The 20524-nt window shown below is 36.6% G+C and overlaps 1 protein-coding gene across 7 annotated transcripts in view; it reads left to right on the top strand.

Moving 5' to 3' along the window:
* FAM135A (family with sequence similarity 135 member A) overlaps positions 1-20524 on the top strand; it is a 71282-nt gene that overhangs the window by 13787 nt on the left and 36971 nt on the right. For 3 of the 7 annotated variants that reach the window (XM_075707077.1, XM_075707079.1, XM_075707078.1), the window contains exons 2-9: positions 5761-5840; positions 10214-10353; positions 10470-10540; positions 10868-11041; positions 13661-13787; positions 14148-14301; positions 16804-16881; positions 19144-19193. In XM_075707077.1, coding sequence (XP_075563192.1) covers positions 5761-5840; positions 10214-10353; positions 10470-10540; positions 10868-11041; positions 13661-13787; positions 14148-14301; positions 16804-16881; positions 19144-19193 — 874 coding nt within the window. The remainder of the gene's footprint in view (positions 1-5760; positions 5841-10213; positions 10354-10469; positions 10541-10867; positions 11042-13660; positions 13788-14147; positions 14302-16803; positions 16882-19143; positions 19194-20524) is intronic. The other 4 variants (XM_009483942.2, XM_075707080.1, XM_009483943.2 and 1 more) reach the window with 2 other exon arrangements.

Raw genomic sequence — 20524 nt, 5'->3', positions numbered from 1 at the left:
GATGGACATACATCCTTCATACAGGATGGACAGCAGAGGTCTCCTCTGTCTATAGGAGAGCAGTAATTCTAACTACCTTTTTCAGAAGACCTTTTCCTACAAGGTCTGTAGTAAGGACACTAAGCTCCAGATATCCTTGAACCTTTTAATAGCATGATTATGGATTTGCATATGGTTATACTGAGGACCAAATGAGATAAATGGACATCACTAAGTACACACATTTATTTACTGAAGAAAGACTGCATAGACCAGGGTTGGAAGAAATGTCCTGGATACTTATGAGCTCTTCATTGGTGACTTCGGCTTTACTTGTGTATGCTGTCTCACTAAACATCTCAAATATCTAGGCTGACTGGCACAATGTGAAGCAAATGCAAAGGTACCTCCTGGGGGATGGTTGTGGAACTGTTTCAGGACAAAGCTTTTAAGCAGTGCGACCAGAGCAGGAAATCTGGTGTTCATCCTCAGCCTCATGTCTGTGGCCAAGATAAGTACAGGCAAATTCTAGAAGCATTTAGAGAAGGAGAGGTTGGCAAATTTTGGGAGGCAGTGTTGTAGATTGTCTTTTGTTTCCTCAAGTCTGTGACATTGGAAATTTAATAGGGACTCTTAAGATGCTGCCTTTCAGAGAAGCAAGCAAATCAGCTGTTGGGAAGTATCTTGCCTGTGTACATGCAGGAATGTCTTCCTGAGTTTAGACTCGGGAAAGCCAGGAGCTGGAATATGCTCTATTCACAGATGTCTCTCCAACTTGTTTTGTGTACCAGCTCCCAACCATAGGCACTTCATGCTGTGTTGCCTTTTGGTCACCATGTTGTACATTGCTGAACCCTGTTTTGTAGGTTTCCTTTAGTCTCTGGGATCACAGACTGATTCAGGGTGGAAGGGATAGTAGCATGTCATATAGCCCACCCTCATGCTGAAAGCAGCATCAGGACTCGATCCAAACCGTGTTGCTTGGAGCTCTGTCCTCTCAGGTCTTGAAAGACTCCATGGGTGGAGATTCCACAACTTATCTGGACAATCTGTTCCAATGCTTAAGTATCCTTAAGTCTCAGTTGCTCAGTCTCCCTTTGGAGACTGTCCTTCAAATCACTCTCACATCAGCAACATGAAGTTCCAGCAGTTGTACGCTGCTCATTGTCTTGACAAAATGGTGCTAAAGACTCACTCAAAATCTTGTCTTTGTGTGGTGTCAGACCTTCATCCAACTGTCAGTCTGCTCTTCATCCCAGATCTGTTCCCTGCGCTGCCCATACTGTAGTGACTCACGTTAAGACTACTTCATTAGCTGCTGTTGTATGCCAAACAGCAGTTGTATCATCAAAGATGATCCAGATGCATCTTGCTGAATTATCAGTTGGTGGTTCTAAAGAACACGGCATAATCTATCAGGGTAATTTAGCAACTACTGCATATCGGGTTCTTGGTTCTGATCCATTTTTTAGTGCATTTTTTCATCATATTGTAAATTACAGTTCTTGGTGATATTTCTGTTGTTTTATTCTGTTTAGTGAAATACTCAGCTATCCTGCTTCAGCTAATGGAGCAAAAGGTAGCAAAAGGTCCTTACGCTGATGGATGCTACTGTTTTCACAGGTGATTAATGTGCATTCTTACAGTATAGCACCTTTCTGAATACCGTTGATTCTTTTCTTCAGAACAGGGAGAGTAGTTTTAAAGCAACTTTGTCAAAGTATTTCCAAGCTCTTTGTTATCTGAAAATTGCAACCTTCAATAATCTGAAAATGGTGTTTTCCTCATTTAATGCAGTCAAAAGAGAGACTAAGGGACAGGTTATAACACAGAATTTTTTAAATTATTCACAGAAAAATCATTGCTAGTCTAAGCTTTGAGAACCCCAGCACTTTTCTGGAATCTTAGTGGTAATTGCAAAGCTTGATCTGTTTTCTTTTTTTGATATTTCTGCTCTGGAAAACAGTTTTACCTAATTATTGAAATTAACATAGAGCCCCTGTCTCAATTATCAGTAAGGCCTTTTTCCAGGTTGCCATCAGAGTCAGGACTTGAGAAGGAGCCAAAGTGGTGCAGGGTCACTTTGAGTATTCCTCTGTCATGTTTCTGGGACTACCCGTGTGTGCCAGAGAAAATGTGCTGTACCAAGGTTGGGCATGTGAATCTTACTGACTTTGCTTTAGCACAGGCCATGCCACTGAAATGTTTGTACTGTCTTCTACATTCCTGTGGGCTTCAGGAATGCGTTTTAGTATAGACACAGTGATGGACCCAAACTGTTATACCCTCTGAAAAGTTGTAGTACTAAGCCTGTAACTGCTTTATTAGGTCTGCACATGCCACCTCTTGGAAGACGCTGGGGTGGGGTTTGAAAGCTTTGGTAGACCCAAGCTACTTCATCTGTTTGGGCACATTTGCTATACCATCAGCAGCATGTTCTGTAGAATTGTCTGGGATTTTCCATTACCCAGGGTACATTCACTCTCTTGCTATGTCAGATAATGGAGAGTTGAGTGTATTCAGATCTTATTTACAGAGTATTTTAAGGATATTTGGGATAATTGAATGCGATAGGCGAGTAACAAGTCCATGTTGTTATGTGGAGGCCCAAGCAGATGAATAGATCAGGTTTATGGGTCAGTTGTTGTGTATATGAGAACTAAGCAGTGCTTATGGTACAGCTGGGAAATAGTTGAAAGTGACTTGGTTTTATTTTGTTTTTTTTTTAAATAGAAAAGGAAGCATCGCAACACAGATTTATTAATGAGTTGGACCAGAGATGGAAGGAAGATGAGGAAGGCAGGGCTTGGGGGGAAGAGAGTGATGAAGCTTGATGCATTTTTTTTGAAATTTCTTTTAAAATTTACTGTCAAATGAGGAATATCTTAACTTTAGAAAGCATTTCCTTATGTTGTGTATTACAGATGTAATTCCTTTGTGAATAAAGTAACCTGTTTCAGTATCATAACTCTTCATTTGCGGATAGAACCTTAATATATACGGCATTTAAAGATGAATGGCAGTGAATAATTTGGGTAAATGCTGTGTAGGAGGTTGTTTTTCATATTTAAATATCCTGATGCAGTTAAATAATTGTTTCAAAGATCTAGGCACAAGATTCTGAATTAATGTTTACATATTTGCCCTGAGCTGAACTCCTACAGGATTTTATTATTCAGATTAACAGGTGAACATTTTATGTTAGAAACTGCTTAAAGTATATATCTGCTGAAGATCAAAGCCACCTGTCTCAAACAAGCAAACAATACACCTTCATCTCCCCATTAACCCAAATTAAAATATATTGGGCAGGTAAAGCGTTTACAGGATAAAGGGTAGAATAATCTGCTTTTGATTAATTGCTAGCAATTAATAATAGGAGAAGGAAGGATGTCCTAACAGCCTTTCATTTCACAAATTACATTCTAAGCATGAACAATTCTATTGACTGCTTTCTTTGAAGCCCAGATTGTAAACAGTCACTTAATAGCATCTTTAAGGCAAACAAGTCCTATTGCATTAAGTAATGGCAATATCACATTGCACCTTTTTTCTGTTTGGTGTGCAGTTTTTATTTTGCGTTTGCCTTTCATTTTACCTTGTTACAGTCCTAATTCATTGATCTATCCACATTTGGTAAAGTTGTTAAGCCTTAGTTAAATTTATGCTCTGTAGAGCTGCCATGTGGTTCTAAACATGAACTGAGAATGATGCAGATTTTGGATATTTTAGTCTAATAAAGTGACCCAGTTTGGTAGAAGGTTAGGGTGAGATGAAGTAAAATATCTGCATGTGTCTGAACTACTGAGACATAATATTTAATATAAACCATACCAATGATACTGCATTCTTTTCTTAATACCTGAAGTAACAAGCAGTATGCTCTGCCATGACGGGTTGGTGATTTGGATCATGGGAAGATGCAGCTTGTAGTGGTGGAGTGTCAGGGTGTTGAGAAATGTTTACTGTGGATCCAGAAATGATACTGTGAACCTGGGTCTGGTGGAAAGTATCTCCTTGCTGAGGCTATTATACATTATTATGTATCATGTGTCCTCAGTGCAGGTGAAATGAATAACTAATTGAATGATGGAAGTCGCATCTGACCCAGAGAAAAGGAGTACATCAGTGTACTAGATTGCATCCTCCTGGCTTAATGTTGAGAGGGCTCTCTTAATCTCCTCAATTCTTTACACTCTCAGAGAACATGACAGTGAAAGCTTAATTTTTATTTTTAATCCAATACAAAATTAATTCATTTACTGTTTATGAATCAGTGAAGTGTATATGGAATCACGTTTGATCTGTGAGTTTCTAAAACCAAAATACATAATTATTAGTATGCAATAGGTTAAGTTTTATTTGATTTTTAAAAGGTGGGAATCATTTTGCTGTCATCTCTAGCAATATCACTTGTTCATTAAGTGACTTCTGGTATAAAGTATTCTTTGACATACAGTTTTGACCAGACTAAAGTTGACTTTTAAATTTTGTGGAAGGATTAAATTCAGAATTTTTTTATTGGTTGATTGGTAGGCTCGTACACAGTTGTGTCAGTTGCTAGTGAAGTCTTGGATGGTCAGCTTTAGTTGAAGTGTTAGAAGCCAAAATCAGAACAATGCAGTAGATTAGAGTAGTTTGGATTTGGATAGTGGGGATGATGAAAATGAGTCATAAGACTGAGTGGGTGTACGCCCTGAGTGGAATACAAAGGGTAAATTGCATACTCATAAGGGCATTTTAGACCATGCTTCTGCCTAAAAAGGTGGTTTTGTCTTCCTACTCTCTACTTGTGAATGTTGTTGCTCCCTCCCTGTTGTTGGTGTTAGTGTTTGTGGGGCTCTGTGGTAGGTCATGTCAGCTCACTGAGGAGCTGAAGCTAAACCCTTCAGACAAAAATAAATGATGTGAAATGGGATGAGATGGAGAGAACGTGTCATCTAAGTGTATTTATGGGTGCTTGTGTCATGTAAAGACTTCCATAAAAGTAGTATGGGTGACAATTAGGGATTTCATAGTTGAAAGTCAAAGTTGGAAACAGTATGGAGCTGAACAGGATTAAAAACTGTTTAAACATGGGGGCAGAGACCCAGAAAACAAAGACTTTTGTGTTGTGTGGTTTTTGGGTTTTTTTTTTTTTTTTTTTTTTAATTTTAGGCTTTAAGCCTGCAGTTCCTGCCTTTGATAGCATAAAGGCAATAGTACTATGTCTTAACACTGTCATATTTTGTCTAGTGTGCCCCTTTATTTGCACTTTGTAATATCAGGTGGCCACAAGCAATGTAGAGAGGGTCTGGTAAGCAGTGTGTTTTCTGGGGATCCTGGGGGCAGAGGGGGAGCATGTTGCTGTTTCACGAATAGCTCCTTGAGCAGCAGAACTGTCTATAGCAGTCCTGTGGATAATGCTACATGGTAGATCCTCATGAGATTGTTGTAGTGTAACTGACAATCCTGATTTTTCATTCGTATCACTTCTCCAGTGTAGTTTACCATGTATCTCCATAAATATTTGCCCCAACACTGTGGGGCATGGAAAGACTAGCTCTGTGTTGAGGCTTCCTTCTTTTATTCATGTTTGGCTGCTGCTCTGGCTAATGATTAAGGAAAAAAAGACCCAACAGGATGAATAGTCAAACTAAGACAGTTTTAAGCTTCATAGACTTCCTTGCCCTGTTCCTCCTTCCTGCTCTCCATTCCTGCCTTTGTCATTGTATGTATCTGTGTATGGTAAATGAGATGTGCTCTACTGCATGTGTTGCAAATCACTGTCTTTTGCTTTAGCTTTTACCAGATTCGTGCATCTATGAAAATTCCTCCAAGAATTCCACACAAATTAGAAGCTAGCTTGTTACATGCAACTGGTAAGTGCAAAAACTTTTAGTAAATGAGATCGTTATCTTGCCTTGCTAATTAAGGGAGCATGCTTTTTGTCTTACATTGTTATAACTAATGTAAAAGTGTTTTTAATTTCGTTATTAACACAATAAAAACGTAAGTTGTTTCACGATGACCTGCTGAAAAAGTAGCTTGTTCTTAGCAATGAGACTTAAAAGTTGATTGCAGAATTTGTGTTACTGTTTTTCCTCTGTTAATTCCCTTTGCTGGTAGCAAGACATGGTGGTGCCTTTCTATTAGTGTCGTCTGTTTTTTCCACTGATCTTCTTGGTCTTCTCCATGATGCAGACAAAGATAAATAAGGGCAGACCACATTTAAGTAGATGTTGTCAAAGTAGTGGAGAACTTCAGATACACTCTTAATACAGATTGCTAAGCACATGTTTTACCAAAGACTCTGAAAGGATCCAGTCTTGCTGTTTTCAAAGTTGCTCTCTTGCTGTCTGGTGGCAAAGTTGAAAATTGATTTAACCTCTTGAACAGAATTACCCACTCCCTTATCTTTTTTTCTTTTTTTTTAACCTCACACTCACTTTTGATTTCTTTGTCCAGGCAAACTGAACCCAGAGAAACCTATTAGTGCTCTCCTAATTCTGTGAAACCCACACCGCAGCATGCTGTAAAAATGTGAAAAGCAAAAAATCATTTAAGTTTTCAAATGTTGGGTGGAATTCTTGGAATTGCAAGGAAGAAAAACCTACTACAGTCTAAGAAAATGTGATAGGAGATTACTGAAACCTGAATTTTTGAGGCTGTTTTAGAAGTAACTCTGAGTAGAGCAACAATGTGGATACTGAATTTTAATCATGCTTCCTGAATATTTCTTGTATTTGTGTTCAATAAATAAAAAAAAAGATGACTCCACTTCAAAGGCAAAGTTTAGTGTGATTTAGGGAATTTAGCTCTGCTAAACTGATCCTTTAGTAAACAATACTTTTTTTTAATAGTGCCACTTAATGGTATGTTTAATATTGCTGAAAAAAAAGTTTTTCCATTTCATGGTGTATTTTAGAATGGTCTTCAGTTATTTTTTTCAGAAAGCTGCTATCTTCTTAGTGAATTGTGATGTGTTAGCTCCTTTGTCTCTCATTACTAGGCATAAAGAAGGTAAACAGTAAGACTGCAATTTGATGTGAATTTAGAGCAGTAGTGCTGTCCAAAAAAAAAAAAAAAGAAAAAAAATTCAGCCCGTGATTCCCCTGGCCACTCCTCCTTACCTTCATATTGCTCTGTGCTCTGTTGACAGAAGTGTCTGATCTGGCCTGGGTACTCAATTGGGGAACTCATTCAGCTGACAAGCAGCTGTTTCACAAAAAACCAAACCCCTCCAGACCCAAAAACTGGGGTCCTTTTTTGATCAGTCTCAGTTTGGTTTATCAGGTAGTTGCTGATAATGTTTGTGCCACAGCAAAGCAGAGAGAACAGTACAAACTGGTCAATGAAAGGGTGTTAGATTGTCCTTCTTGTGGACATGATCGTGCTTGGTCTTGCTGAGGACCTCTGCCTTCCATTCGTTTCAGCTGCTTGCTTAACTTAGCAGAGATGCATGCTGTAGCTCTAACTCATGCCCTCCTGCTCAGGGTGGTGGAATACCTGATGCCAGTTACTGAAGCTGCCGTCATTTGTAGAAAATAACCACTATTACGCTACCTGTGGACTAGCACTAAGAGGGTTGACCCACTATCTGAAAGTGTCTGTTGCCTCTTGACCAGAGGAGGCTGGACAGGAGCCCACAGCTCTCACTCTTGAGAGTGATGTCCTGTGTTGGTCAGGTGCTTCTTCCTATACTTTTCTATCTATCTCTTGTTCTTCCTCATACTTACCTGCTCTAAATCTTTTTTACCCGCTCTGCCCTTCACCTGTAACAGATGACACGGATGGCTATAAACTGAAAGTGGCGTTTCATATAGGAGAATTACTCTTTAATAATTCAGCCTTTGTAAGCATTTTGTCCAGGACACCTAAATTGATGATATGTATGAAGGCACTTCAGCAAAACCCAGTATTTTCACTTTTTTCTAGTTTCTGAAGGGAAGTTGAACTAAATCCCTTTGACAGCATCACAGTTTTCCCACTCAAGTCCTAGTCATTTTGCCTACTCCTGGCTCTCCCTGGCCTCTGCACAAGTCACCTGCAGTTTCCCTACCTTAGCTACATGCTCTCCCCTCTCCCACAGACTGTTTGATCTATCTCTTCCTTTTATTTCCCCAAGTCAAATATAAAGTCTCAGTTTTCCCTTCTTCCTGTTCCTTTACATCTCCTTCCACGCCTTGCCCAGCCCTTCCCAGCTCTTCATGAGGTCCCGTGGTAATTTAAATCCAGTTTTCTTCCATTTCTATTTCCCATGTTCTTTAGTGGTTCACTAGAATTGCTCGGGACCCAGGACGAGTGTCATTACAGATGTGATGATGGCAAGCTACGCGCTTTAGCTCCAGCCTTGTGAACGTCTCCTGGCATTCTTGTAATTTGAAGGGAGATTTAACAATGTTCTAGAAAGTTAAAAGAAAAACACGTAATTCTAGCCTGTATGAGGTTGTTTCAGATTTGAGGCTGTTCTTCCTTCTATCAGAAACTCATGGCTGATTTTCAGGAAAAAAAAGAAAGGGAGAAAAAAAAGAGCAAGTTAGGAATGAGATGTCCATTTTTACGATGCAAGAATAAATTAATTCCCCACTCCTTTTTCCCTCCGTAGCTGAGATGGCTTTTTGTGTGGATGGAAGCCTAGAAATAGTCCTGGCCAGTCAGTGCGCAGTTGACTTAAAAAACAGTAGTTCTCCCTTGCTGACTTCACATTTGTGAGACCTTGCTCCCCACGTAGATGTGGCTCAGCCTGTTCTGGCATCAGCTTTTCCTCTTCGACTCCTCTCTCTCGCTTCTGAGGGTGCCGTTTCACATTACACTGAAGTCAGCAGAACTGAGGGCTGCAACTCAGAGTTGGACACCGCACAGGAAGTGGGACCTCGGCCACGTGTCTCTGTTACTTCTTTTGTATCAGACTGGAGTGGGAGATCCCTTTTGCTGAAGCTTCACAGTTATATCACATTACGTGTCATGTGAAACCATACCCGCTCTGCCCTTCACCTGTAACAGATGACACGGATGGCTATAAACTGAAAGTGGTGTTTCATATAGGAGAATTACTCTTTAATAATTCAGCCTTTGTAAGCATTTTGTCCAGGACACCTAAATTGATGATATGTATGAAGGCACTTCAGCAAAACCCAGTATTTTCACTTTTTTCTAGTTTCTGAAGGGAAGTTGAACTAAGATGTTATGAAAATTGTAGAGTGGGAATATTTGCCAGCTGCAGTGATTTTCTGTCAGAAGCCTGTAGACCCCAAATCTGTGAAGTGCAAACTTTGCAGATATTTCTTTTTCTTTTGTGGATTCCTTTCAAGTAATTTATTAAGAAGAACCAAAAGAATTTAAAAAAAAAAAAAAGTTTTGCAACTCCATTTACACAATTTCTAAGGCTTTGTGTTCTGGAAGAGGTTAAAGTTATTGAGCATGCTTGTAGAGGAGTGATAGGAAAGTGTTGGTATTTCTGTTACTTTTATTCTCCCAAGTTCCATCTTCTTTTATGTGTTGTTTCACAGGATAGTGCCTGTCATGGTATTTCCTGTGTGATAACCTCTTGCTATTATGCTAAATACTTCCTTAATAACTGTTTTAAACCATTCCCTTTCTCATTTCTTCTACAAGTCTTTTAATCTTTTTTTGGCAAAGGATTCCCCAACCATTTATCACACTTTTCTGAACTCTTTTTGATGAGCAGCCTCTGGACTGAAAGCAGAAGTGTTTGTATTGAATGGGAAATACAAGGTTCAGGTGATAAACTTGGAAACTGGTCTGGCCAGAGTAGTATGCAAAGATCTGGAAAGAAAGAACGAACCACCTCTGTTCTTGATTAATTCAGCGGAGTGGTATGTGTCATTTAATCTCTTTGCCTCATCTGTAGGTAATTAAGGGTTCTCAGTGTGGTTAAACCTTGCAAATCAACATGAATACTGGATGAAACAAGACAGATTTCAAGAATTTTATTAGAATTTTTGATGCCTGGAATGTCTTACTCCAATTTGGAACAAAGCAAAAATTCTTCAGTCTAGAACTTACATTAAAAGCAAATTACATTAAAAATATTGGTACAGTATTTCTTCGAAACAAAATGCACTCCTTCAAACACCAGCAGTTGCTGACTGAAATGGAAACTGCTGAAATTGTTGATGTTACAGTTTTAATAGTGGTCATGAAACTAATAGGAGCAATAGTTCCACTTATTAGCTGCTCTGGGGTTTCCAGCTTCTAGGCCAATTATATTAATACTTGCTTCTCTTTACAGGTGCAGATCTTGCCTTTCCTGCTTCAATCCATGACAATGTAGTTTGCAGTAAAACGTTTCAGATTCTTTACAAAAATGAGGAAGTTTCTGTGAACGATGTGATGATTTTCAAAATAAAAATGCTGTTAGATGAGAGGAAGGTAATCTGCCACTCAACTTTACTATACTCAGATAATTAAGTCTTCGTTATGTACCATTTGGATTAGTCTAAATAACAGACCTGAAAAGATTTCATGCTTCTACAATTTCTTTTTAGATTGAGGAGTCTCTTAATGAAATGAATTTTCTGCTAACATTGGATCTACACTTCACAGATACAGACTATTCGTAAGTTTAAATATAGAAGATCTTATTAAAGCAACAATATATGTTAACTTTTTAAACTGATTAAATCTGTGTTATATATAGATGTAGTGTGTTCATATTAGACATATATGAGGGTAAAAAAGAAATCCAGCGCTGAAGTCTGTTAAGATTCCATAACTGGTTTGTTTCTTTCTGATTTTTTTCTATATTGTTTTTCCTGGGGGAGATGTCATTGCATTCCAAAGTATAGACATATGCTAAATTGCTGTCTGCATCAGTTAACTAATAACTTGCACATTAAATATGATGGTTCTAATTGTATGCTGTTTTGTTTTAATTTCTTTTTAGACCAGATGACCTGAGCACACTACAGCCAATTAGTAGCCGAACTTTAAAGTTGCACTTTAATTTACACCGGGGCCTTCATCACTATGTCAATGTTATGTTTGATTACTTCCACCTTTCTGTCGTATCAATTATAGTCCATGCTTCTTTGGTTGCTCTGCATCAGCCATTGATAAGGTAATCTCTTGTTAATAAAATGCAAATAAATTATTGAGTATCCAAATGGAAATGTTATAAAAATAGAATACTTAGGAAGGAGTTAAATTGATGGCCAGTGTAGTTTTCTTTATGACGATTTTGGAATTCAGGGACCAGAGGGAGGAGAAACCGCTTGTCTTCAAAGTTATCTGGAACAAATTTTGAGTTTGTTTTTGTTAGGAATAAGAGTATGTAGTGTAGGAGAGAGATAATACCCAAGACCAGAAAAGAGGAGGAATGTATAAATATCTATATTTGTACATGTGTATTTATATGTATAAATATTTATAAATTTTCTTAATTGGGAAGATCTGCTGCTTGGTCTAGTTAGTGACTGAAATAGGTGCCATTAATACAAATAGGGAATCTTCTGTTAGTTGTCTTCACAGTTTTCAGTTACTACTATAATGGAAATTACGTCTGCAAATATGCATTTGCTGTTTTCTAAAGGAAATGGAACTGGAGAATGTAATTTTCTCTTTAAAAAAGCTTTTGCCTAGTTTTTATTGAAGCCTTTTTATTTCATTGACTTGTGTCACCCTTTGCAATCTCTGTTTACCTCGCTTCTCTATCTCAAAAGTAAGTGTGAAAAAGGGCCATATAGTCAGTCACACATATGAAGTGTTCTTTACACAGCTTTTTCTTTAGCATATCTATCTTTGCCTTCTTTCATGGTCTTCAGATACTCCATGCTACTTCCCCCAAGTTTCTTCATATTCCAATTCAGGCTGTGCCATAAATGTGCAAACCTTTAGCTTAAGGTATTCCCACTACTTGTCCATATCTTCACATCACAGAAAGCTATGTCTCTGTGTATGTTAGACAGCTGTTCTGTGCAGTAGGACTGTACTGGTTTGGAGGATTCAACTGGCTTTTTTTTCTTTTTTGTCTTTTTTCCCCCCTCCAAGTTGGATTGTTCTGGTGATGTGTTTTAGGCATGGTTATACAGTAACTGAACTGGAGCATCTGAAGGGATGACACGGTATTATTTGGGAGAGGATCAAGTAGTGAGGAGGTGGGAATTCTCTTAAACTAGTATTGTTGTTGAAGACTTCATCTGATAAAATAATGCACTTAAAGTAGCAGCATGTGTGTAAAGTGTAAGGTGTCACACTGTACCACAAATGAAATTCAAGCATTTCCCCTGTATTCATCCTGTAGGTGTAGGGTCAAACTTCAGTTCGTTGTGAGAAAATGAAAACCAGGTTTTGTTACTGATTTTCAGCCAGAAATGTATTTGTCCCTGCTGACTTCTTAAAAGGTCGTGGAAAATCTGAGTTTTTTCATAGTTTTTCCTCTGTTTCTGGCTTTTCAAGTGATGATAGAATAATGCTATTTAATTTTAAACCTCAACTTGATACAGCTTGTGTAAGGAGGCACTGAAACAAAACAGCAACTTCCATGCTGCTTTGGTTGTCTTTAGAGAATGTTAGTCGTGTCCAAGGTTTTTTAAGGATTCTTAAGGATCCAAGTTGTCCTTTAGATTAGGTTGGGTTGGGGAGAGGAAGAAACTTTTCAAATTTACAGTGTTTTATTTCAGCTGGGCTATCCCATGTTGTAATACTTAGGAAATACTTTATAGTTGCAATATTCATATCCCGCTTGCTTTTCTGGAGCACCTGTTTATGAAAAACCTGAACATGGCAGACTTCATTCCCCTTCATCCTTTGGGCTCTCCTGCGCTTCCCTGTTTGGGTCACTCTCACGTTATTGGCATCCCTTCTTTGCCTAGGGGGTCACTTTTTGAGTGTTTTCATTTTCAGAGTAGCATCCAGGTTCTCCTTCTCTTGGGAACAACTAGTATTAACACTTTCCTTGAAAGAGAAGAGATAATTCCACTTGTTTACAGCCCTGGAGTCCCGTACAGTCTACTCTTTTTAATCTGTCATAGCTTATTTCTGCCCATTATCTGGAAGTCCCCACTTCCTGCGTTCATTCATCTTTCATTCATTTTTCCTAGCTCTGTGTCCTCACAGGGCTACTGTTGTAGGATGCTCTCTTCTCCCAGGGGTTCAGGATAGGCTTTCCTCCTCAGTAGGCAGAGGTCAGGCATCCCTTAGGAAAACAGCAGTGGCAGTTTGTGTCACAGCTTTCTAACTGCTTGCTACTGCTTTGCTTTTAGGAGGTAAAGTTCCCCGCAGAAAATGAATGCCTCTTACATGTTACAGTTCAAAATTTATCTGATGGCTTAAACTCTAAGGAAAATTGTTTAAATTAGTTGAAGTTTACATTGAAAATAATGAGGAAGAACTTCCGCAGTCTCCTGGCACAGTCTGCTGACCTTCATGGTGAGAGATGGAAACAGAACAGTTGAGGGTCATAATTTCTTAAATTTCTCCAACTAGCCAGAGATAAGCTTTGAAGAGAACTGTTTTAGAAGCACTGCTCCCCTAGCGCAACACCAGACACTGACTGAGGTATCTGGGCCATCCTGAGGGGTTTTAAAAGGGCAGCCCACCATGCTAGGAACTTCCAGGATATTACTGAGAGTCCTTGTTTCTACTCCTTTTCAAGAAAAATCAAGAATTTGTTTTAACTATGATAGATTTGTGACACATAGTATGTTCAAATTACAAGTTCATTTGGACTTTTTTGCAGTTTTCCTCGCCCAGTGAAGAATACATGGCTGAACAGGAACGCACCAGCACAAAACAGGGACTCTGTGATTCCTTCTCTTGAAAGTGTGGTCTTTGGCAATAACTACACAAAACAGTTATCAGCAGATGTAAGAATATATCGATATAACTTTTTTTTGGGGGGGCAGTGTTAATTTTATCTTTTCTGCAGAAATATTACTTGATAAAGAATGAACTTTGTTAGACTTACTGCGGTGTGCCATGTGATACGGGAAATGAGGAAAAATTGTTCCAAAAGGCTATGTTGCATGCTTCAGGAACACACAGATGGAAAGCTTGCATTATTTAGTATTTAACCTTGTTTTAAAGATATTGCAATCCATTGAAAATCACAAAAATATGGGTAAAGTTCGTGAAAAGAGGCAATTTATATATCTGTCTTGTTATTCTGTTAACGCTTCATTTACTGTACAAAATTAATACGTGCTTTATCTTTTTTTTTTTTTTAGGGATGCAGTTTTGTTGTTTCAGAGTCTTTCCTCAGCCATGCCTATAATTTCCACTATACGCTTTGTGCCAGTTTGCTGCTTGCTTTCAAAGGGTTGCACAGCTATTTCATTATGATAACAAAGGAGCTCCCCTCTTCTCACCGAATTGAACTGGGTATGGTGAATTTAATAAAATGCATGGCTTTCCTGTTGACATTTATTAAAAATACCCCTCTTCTAGACTAAACTAGCATAAATTTCATACATCTTGTATAGCTAAAATCTTTTTGCTTGAACTGAGCTGGAATTTAATAACTCGAGGGAAAAAAAAAGAAACAAGTACTGTCATGTTACTAATAAAATGAGGAGATAACAGCCTGAATGTATGCAAATACATTCTTTTCTTGTTGGTCTTGATTTGCCCTGCTATTTCAAATCACTGTGTTTAGTGGTGAGAAAGTTAGAGAAACTCTTAATCCAAGTAGCATGCTGTGCTTGGTTGGTTGTTATAAGGAAACATTGTATATTTCTATAAAAATTGGAACTCTGTAAGCTTTGATTTGAGAAGAATGTTACAATGGAAACTTACCTGAAAAAAGACCTACAAGAAGAAATTGCTGCTGACTCAATTTGTAGTTTAACTTTTTAAACAGACTTAGTTACCTAAGATTTAGGAAAAGATCTGAATAGGCAAGAACTATTTCTATAAAGCTGAGTAGTTAAAATATGCTTTCAGAGAAGCTTTTTCTTTTAATAAAGTTAAAATTAGAGTCTTACAGGACAGTCGCATAGAAAGAAATTTAAGTTCTATGGCAATGAAGACTTCTAGTAACTACATTTCATGAAAGTAACTGAAAATATTACATGAAATGTAATGTGTGGAAATGTATGTTACATTTCTGTAGAATGCAGGTATATTAGAGAGCCTAGCCTCAACTTGTGAAATAGGAGAGCAGTGAAAGTAAAAAAGGAAAATACATTGGCATTGTAAAGGATGATTTAGACTTTTTCCTCATCAAGCATATACCTTTATAGTCATGTAAAGTTCTATTTAAATTGAAAAAGTAGGTCTTTTGGAACTTATATTGATTGTAGACAACATTTATTGATTTTGTACTGTTTAATTTTACCAATGTCAAAACTGAGCATTATGACACAATAAGGTTGGAAATTGAGATATGAAAACTATTTTTAAAATGTGGTGCGGTGAATTAGTGATTCAAACAAAGAAAGTTTCACCTGTATATTACAAAATACAAAGCTGCTTTTTTTTTTTTTTTTGAGGGAGGGCGTGCATTACAAATCTGTGCATAGAAAAATAGCAGAAACTGACGCGTTTTCTTTATAGAAGCAAAAATACTGCTACAGTTGTGGTGCAAAGAATATTTCTGTGTCAGTTATCTTAATCCTGATATGGAAGAGAACACCCTATTAAAGGAATTACTCAAGTCTTGGTCTTCCTTTTAAGGACAAAATGTGCTTTTTCCCAAATAGAATCTGTTGGCACTGTTGTTGTTTTAAGGATAGGCTTAGACTACATCTTGATACTTAAATGTTTCAGATAGGACCTTCAACACCCCTAAAATATTCCTACAAAATATATATGTAATAGAAAAAAGCCAGCCATTGAGTTACATATTTGGGTTGTATCTGTCATACCTCACTGAAGTCACCAAAAACATTTTCATAAGCTTCAGTGGAACTTGAGTCAGACCTTTTGTCATTTCCGTGGGTAATTCAGCTTACCTTTAGGAATGCAAGCCTGAGCAGAAATGCTCAAAATAAATGTATGAAGAGAAAATTGCTACTTACATTTAACATTCGTTGTACATATTCTGCTGACAGTTTGTTTCCTGTGGGTTTTTTTTTGTTATTTTTAAAGTCTCTGCTAGAATTACTTTGTTTTCTTATTTGTAAATTTCTTTTTCATTTATTTCAGTTATTTTGTATATACATTGATTGGGACAATTGGTATAACAAAAAGGACTAATAATGTAAATATTAATTATGCTACTATTACTCACCTTTTGCTCATGAAAAATAACTAATGCCTACCATCAATGCTAATTTTTCTAAAATCTAAAATGCATCAAGACTTTAAAAATTAAAAAAAGCTGTGTTTCAGTGATGCCTGTAAAGAAATTGAAGCTCTCTGAATGTCACAAAGTACACAACTGCCATTTGCATTTATTTTTAATTTTTAAAGTAAATGAACTGTTTTGTAGTGGAGATTTTATGTGTGAAGTTTAAATGGGCTTTGCAGAAGGGAATGTCAAGTCCTGTTTAAATGCCAGGATCATTACTTTTTTGTTTTAAATTAAATTACTGTCTCTTTAATTTTGTTTCTTCTGTTTGCTTTGCTATTGCTCTGTCATATAATTTTAACACAAGACAGTGATTTTGCAGAAGCATGTGCAGACAACTGTTGGACTCTAACTGTAATTGAGCATTTAAGTATTACTGGTTTTAGGAAATAAAAAATGCTAGCTTAATGTATATCACGAGTGATATCTAATCTAGAAACTACACTAAAATTATATGCTTTCATATACTGATCTAACTGCACTAATTGCTAGGCTAGCAAGAAGCTTTTTTACTAACTTTAAGGCAAATAATAAATCACAGATGAAAAAAGGAGTGTAGTAACTAGTGATGTGTGTGCAATCCCTATAACTAGCCAAGGCCAGCATGCAGGTCCTTTATGAACGCCTTCTCAGAAGAAAATATCCACGAACCCAGAGAGACGCCTACCTAGGTATGTTTCCAAAGCAGGTGATATAACCCCACAGATTTTTATTAATAATATAAAATATTCCTACTAATAATACAAAATATTATAAACTTAGTAATAATACAAAATATTATATTCTGTTGTAAACAGGAACACTTTCACTGTTCAGCCATAGTGAACATATGTTGAACTCTGATGAAGTCTACAGAATTGAGCTACTTATTTCCAGGCTGAATATAGATAATAAAATGAGAAATTATTACTGCTGTTTGGTTTAGTGTTGTTCTATTTTAGTAAACAAAAATTATTGAAGAGTTCATTCAGTTGTCACCATTTAAATAAAATAGCTAAAGATTATAGTTTCATTTAATTCTTCACAGACTCAATTTTTTAGATAATGAAAGACTGATACCTTTTGTTCCTGAGAAGTCTTTCAGGTTGCTTCTGTTATCTCAAGTCTTGATTCCTCCAAACACTACACAAGGCATTTCAAAACTTACGGTGCATTTGTCCATATCTAAATGGCCAGTTCGCCCTTTTGGAGAACGTCAGTGTTGGCCTGATGCTGGACAAAAGACAACAGTGCTGTTTAAACACAAGGAAGGTTGTGATGGGAAAAGAATAAAATGACAGTTCAGTCTCATAGCAGGTCACCAGATTAATCATCTATAACGGCATTTGGGTTTTGTTTTGAAAAGAAAACAAAACTATTTTTTAGCAGAGCCAGCAAAATTGAATCAGATTTTTGCTGGGTGAACGTTACTGCTGTAGAAAGTTAATATTTAATTTCCTTTTGTCTTGTATTGTCGATATCCTGTCTCTTTAATATAACATTGTAGTTTGGGATTTTCCATAATGATTTTAGACTTCAGACTTTTAAATGTTGTTCAAAGCCTATTCTCAATTGCAGTGTTACAAACAAGACAAATAATCAGTAGTGTGTCTCATAAGTAAGCCATTTAATTTTTTCACTAATGACAAAATTTGTCAGGCCACAAACACACCAAAAGTAGTATCGTATCTTAAACTTTTTTCATATATTTTGAGAATAATTATCATCAAGTACTGTTTAGATAATATAAGTGTATGTAGTTCCTTTCAAAAACATTTGTAAACTTGTTTCTGAGAACTTCATGCATTTCCGCAATTTGCATATTTTCTCAGAACTTTGAGTTGTGTGAGTTAATTTGTTTGGCATTAAATTTAAACCTAAGTATAATGGATGCAATTAGTTGAAAATCAACATATACTTATCAAATCTAGGTGGTATCATCTGAAGAGAAGTTGAGTAAACACACTGTTGCTGTTCTGTAAACCTATGTTCATTATCCATATCCTAAATTTATTATTGTGGGTTTTAAGGCATGTTTTGTTGGTGTATGTTTTCAAGGAACATTGTAGGTTTTTTCCTTAATACTGTGTTTCAAAAATGAATTTAAATATAAATATTTGTTACAGACAATTTTAGGGTTTATAAATTGGTTCCTCATTACTGGTACCTCAGATGTGGAAGGAAATCAAAACATAGTACTAAATTACTATTTAATCGATCATATTTCCTTAAGTGGGATAGGAATGATTAACAAGGAAAAACATTTTACATGAAGGAATAAATCTGTGTTCTTTATAAATAAGTCATTCAAGGTTCAGATCCATTTTAAGCTGCCATATTGTGGAAGACTGATTTGCTCTTAACATTGAGCTATTGAGAGAAAGATCAATTAATGAACAGTTTCATTTGACTAAAATATAATTCCTCAGACAATTAAAGAACTGTATTTATATTAATGTAGCTTTAAAATCAAGTAAATAATATACCTGTAGAAAAATGGTATTGAAATAAGGTACCTCTAGAAAATTGGAGGTAGAAGAGGTATTGTATTGTCTCAGTTCTGAACGATGACATTGTTGCTGAATATTGAGCAGCTCTCAGTGGATAATCTGCAAATTATATAATCTAAATTACAGTATTTTCAAGTATAATTTTGAATGGAAAATTGCTGTCATTGACAAGGTATCATGACAAGTGATCATGATACTCAGTTGCAAACCTTTTTTTTAATTAATTGTGTTCTGTCCTTAATCTCAGAAATTAGTAAGAAGTTATTTTAATGGGATTTTTTAATTTACTTGATTTAAAGTTGACTGTGATACTTAATATGGCTTCAGGTTTTATTTGATGGGCTTTTGTCTTTTTATGTTTTAAAATTGTTTTGCGAGATAATTGGTTTTACTTTGCAATGTGGAAAGTACATTTTTCATGGATATGTCCTCTCATCTTTCCAGAAAACATAGATGTAGAAGTTCGACTTACAGAATTGTGTGAAGAAGTAAAGGTACAATTTTTTTCATTTCTTAAATAAGTAAAATAACTATAAAAGTAGAGTAGGCTGATTTCATATGCTATTTGGGAATAAACTGTTTCAGTGATAACATCCTGTATGTTTTTGCCAACACTTACTTCAACTGCTTCTCATTCAAAGAGAAATTGCTCAACTGACTCCGAAACTTAACTATTGATCTGGTGGCTTGGTGTGTCAGTAGTAGCTGTGGTAACTTTTGTATACTATGAAACTGAAGGTTATAGAAAGGTGGATTACTTGTATTAAAATCACATTTTGAATTTTCTGCATTTATTCTTTGAATTCTTTGGTTTTGATGGTATCAAATAACAATGATAGAAGATCAAGCAGTAGTAGTAGTAAGTTGTACAAAAGCAGATTCTCCAAGTCATCCCCTCATCTGGAAAGACTTGTCCTGATGCTGTCTCCTTCTCCTGTTTTCCCTACATTCTGAAGGAAACACTATCTGCTTCAGATTACTTAGATCTGTCTTCCCAACTCTCTCCTTAGTCAGAACTAGCCCCAGCTGAATAGCTAATTTCCTTGTCACGGTGAAGATTAAAGCACAGGTTTTAAAACTTTTTTGGAAGATTATCCATGCTTTGCTGCCGAGTGGGCCATCTGCCCAGCTTTTGAAGAACCTTTCATTACTGTAGTAGTAGTAGAACTGCAAGGAAATGTAATACTGACTTTAAAAGGATATCATTTGTGTAACTGGAGACAAAGCCAGCACAGTTAGTTCCCTATGGGCAACTAATAATCTTACTTTTATACGTTAAAGTTTTTTTTACATTTACATAGCTTCTGTATATTCTTTCAGTACCTATGATATTTTGTTTCATTAGTTTCTCCCTTAGCTTGCTAAAGTAAGTTTATATTTTTTCCTTTTTCTCCTTTCTGTTCCTTTGTGCAGTTCTTATCAAAAGTTCTTCCTCCTCTTATTTCCACTCTTGCCTACTAGGCTGGTGTTTCAGTATTTGCAATCCTTTTCTCTGCTTGCTCTTTGATATTGCTGGAGTTGGGTCTTTACTATCTTTACTTTTAAAACCCTTTGCCTCAGTGCCTTATGTGCCTGCAATGAATTTCTGAAAAACTATGGTTTTTTCTAAAATGTCAGGGAACATAAGTCTAGTGGTCTACAACTGACTGGTGTGGAACTGTATCACAGGGTTACGGTACGTTGTTAAGAAAGAAAAACTTGTTTCACACTGAATTTGTCCTGGTGTGATCTGGTTCTAGGAAGCCTATACTGTAACACTGGTTCCTGAGCATGTTTAAAGTGTACGTAGATATGTAACACCATATAAATGTTTTTGTGAGTTGTG

The sequence above is a fragment of the Pelecanus crispus genome, chromosome 3, assembly GCF_030463565.1.
Source record: "Pelecanus crispus isolate bPelCri1 chromosome 3, bPelCri1.pri, whole genome shotgun sequence".
Taxonomy (NCBI): Eukaryota; Metazoa; Chordata; class Aves; order Pelecaniformes; family Pelecanidae; genus Pelecanus; species Pelecanus crispus.
The sequence above is the reverse complement of the archived record's forward strand: the minus strand, read 5'-3'. Positions and strand labels throughout refer to the sequence as shown.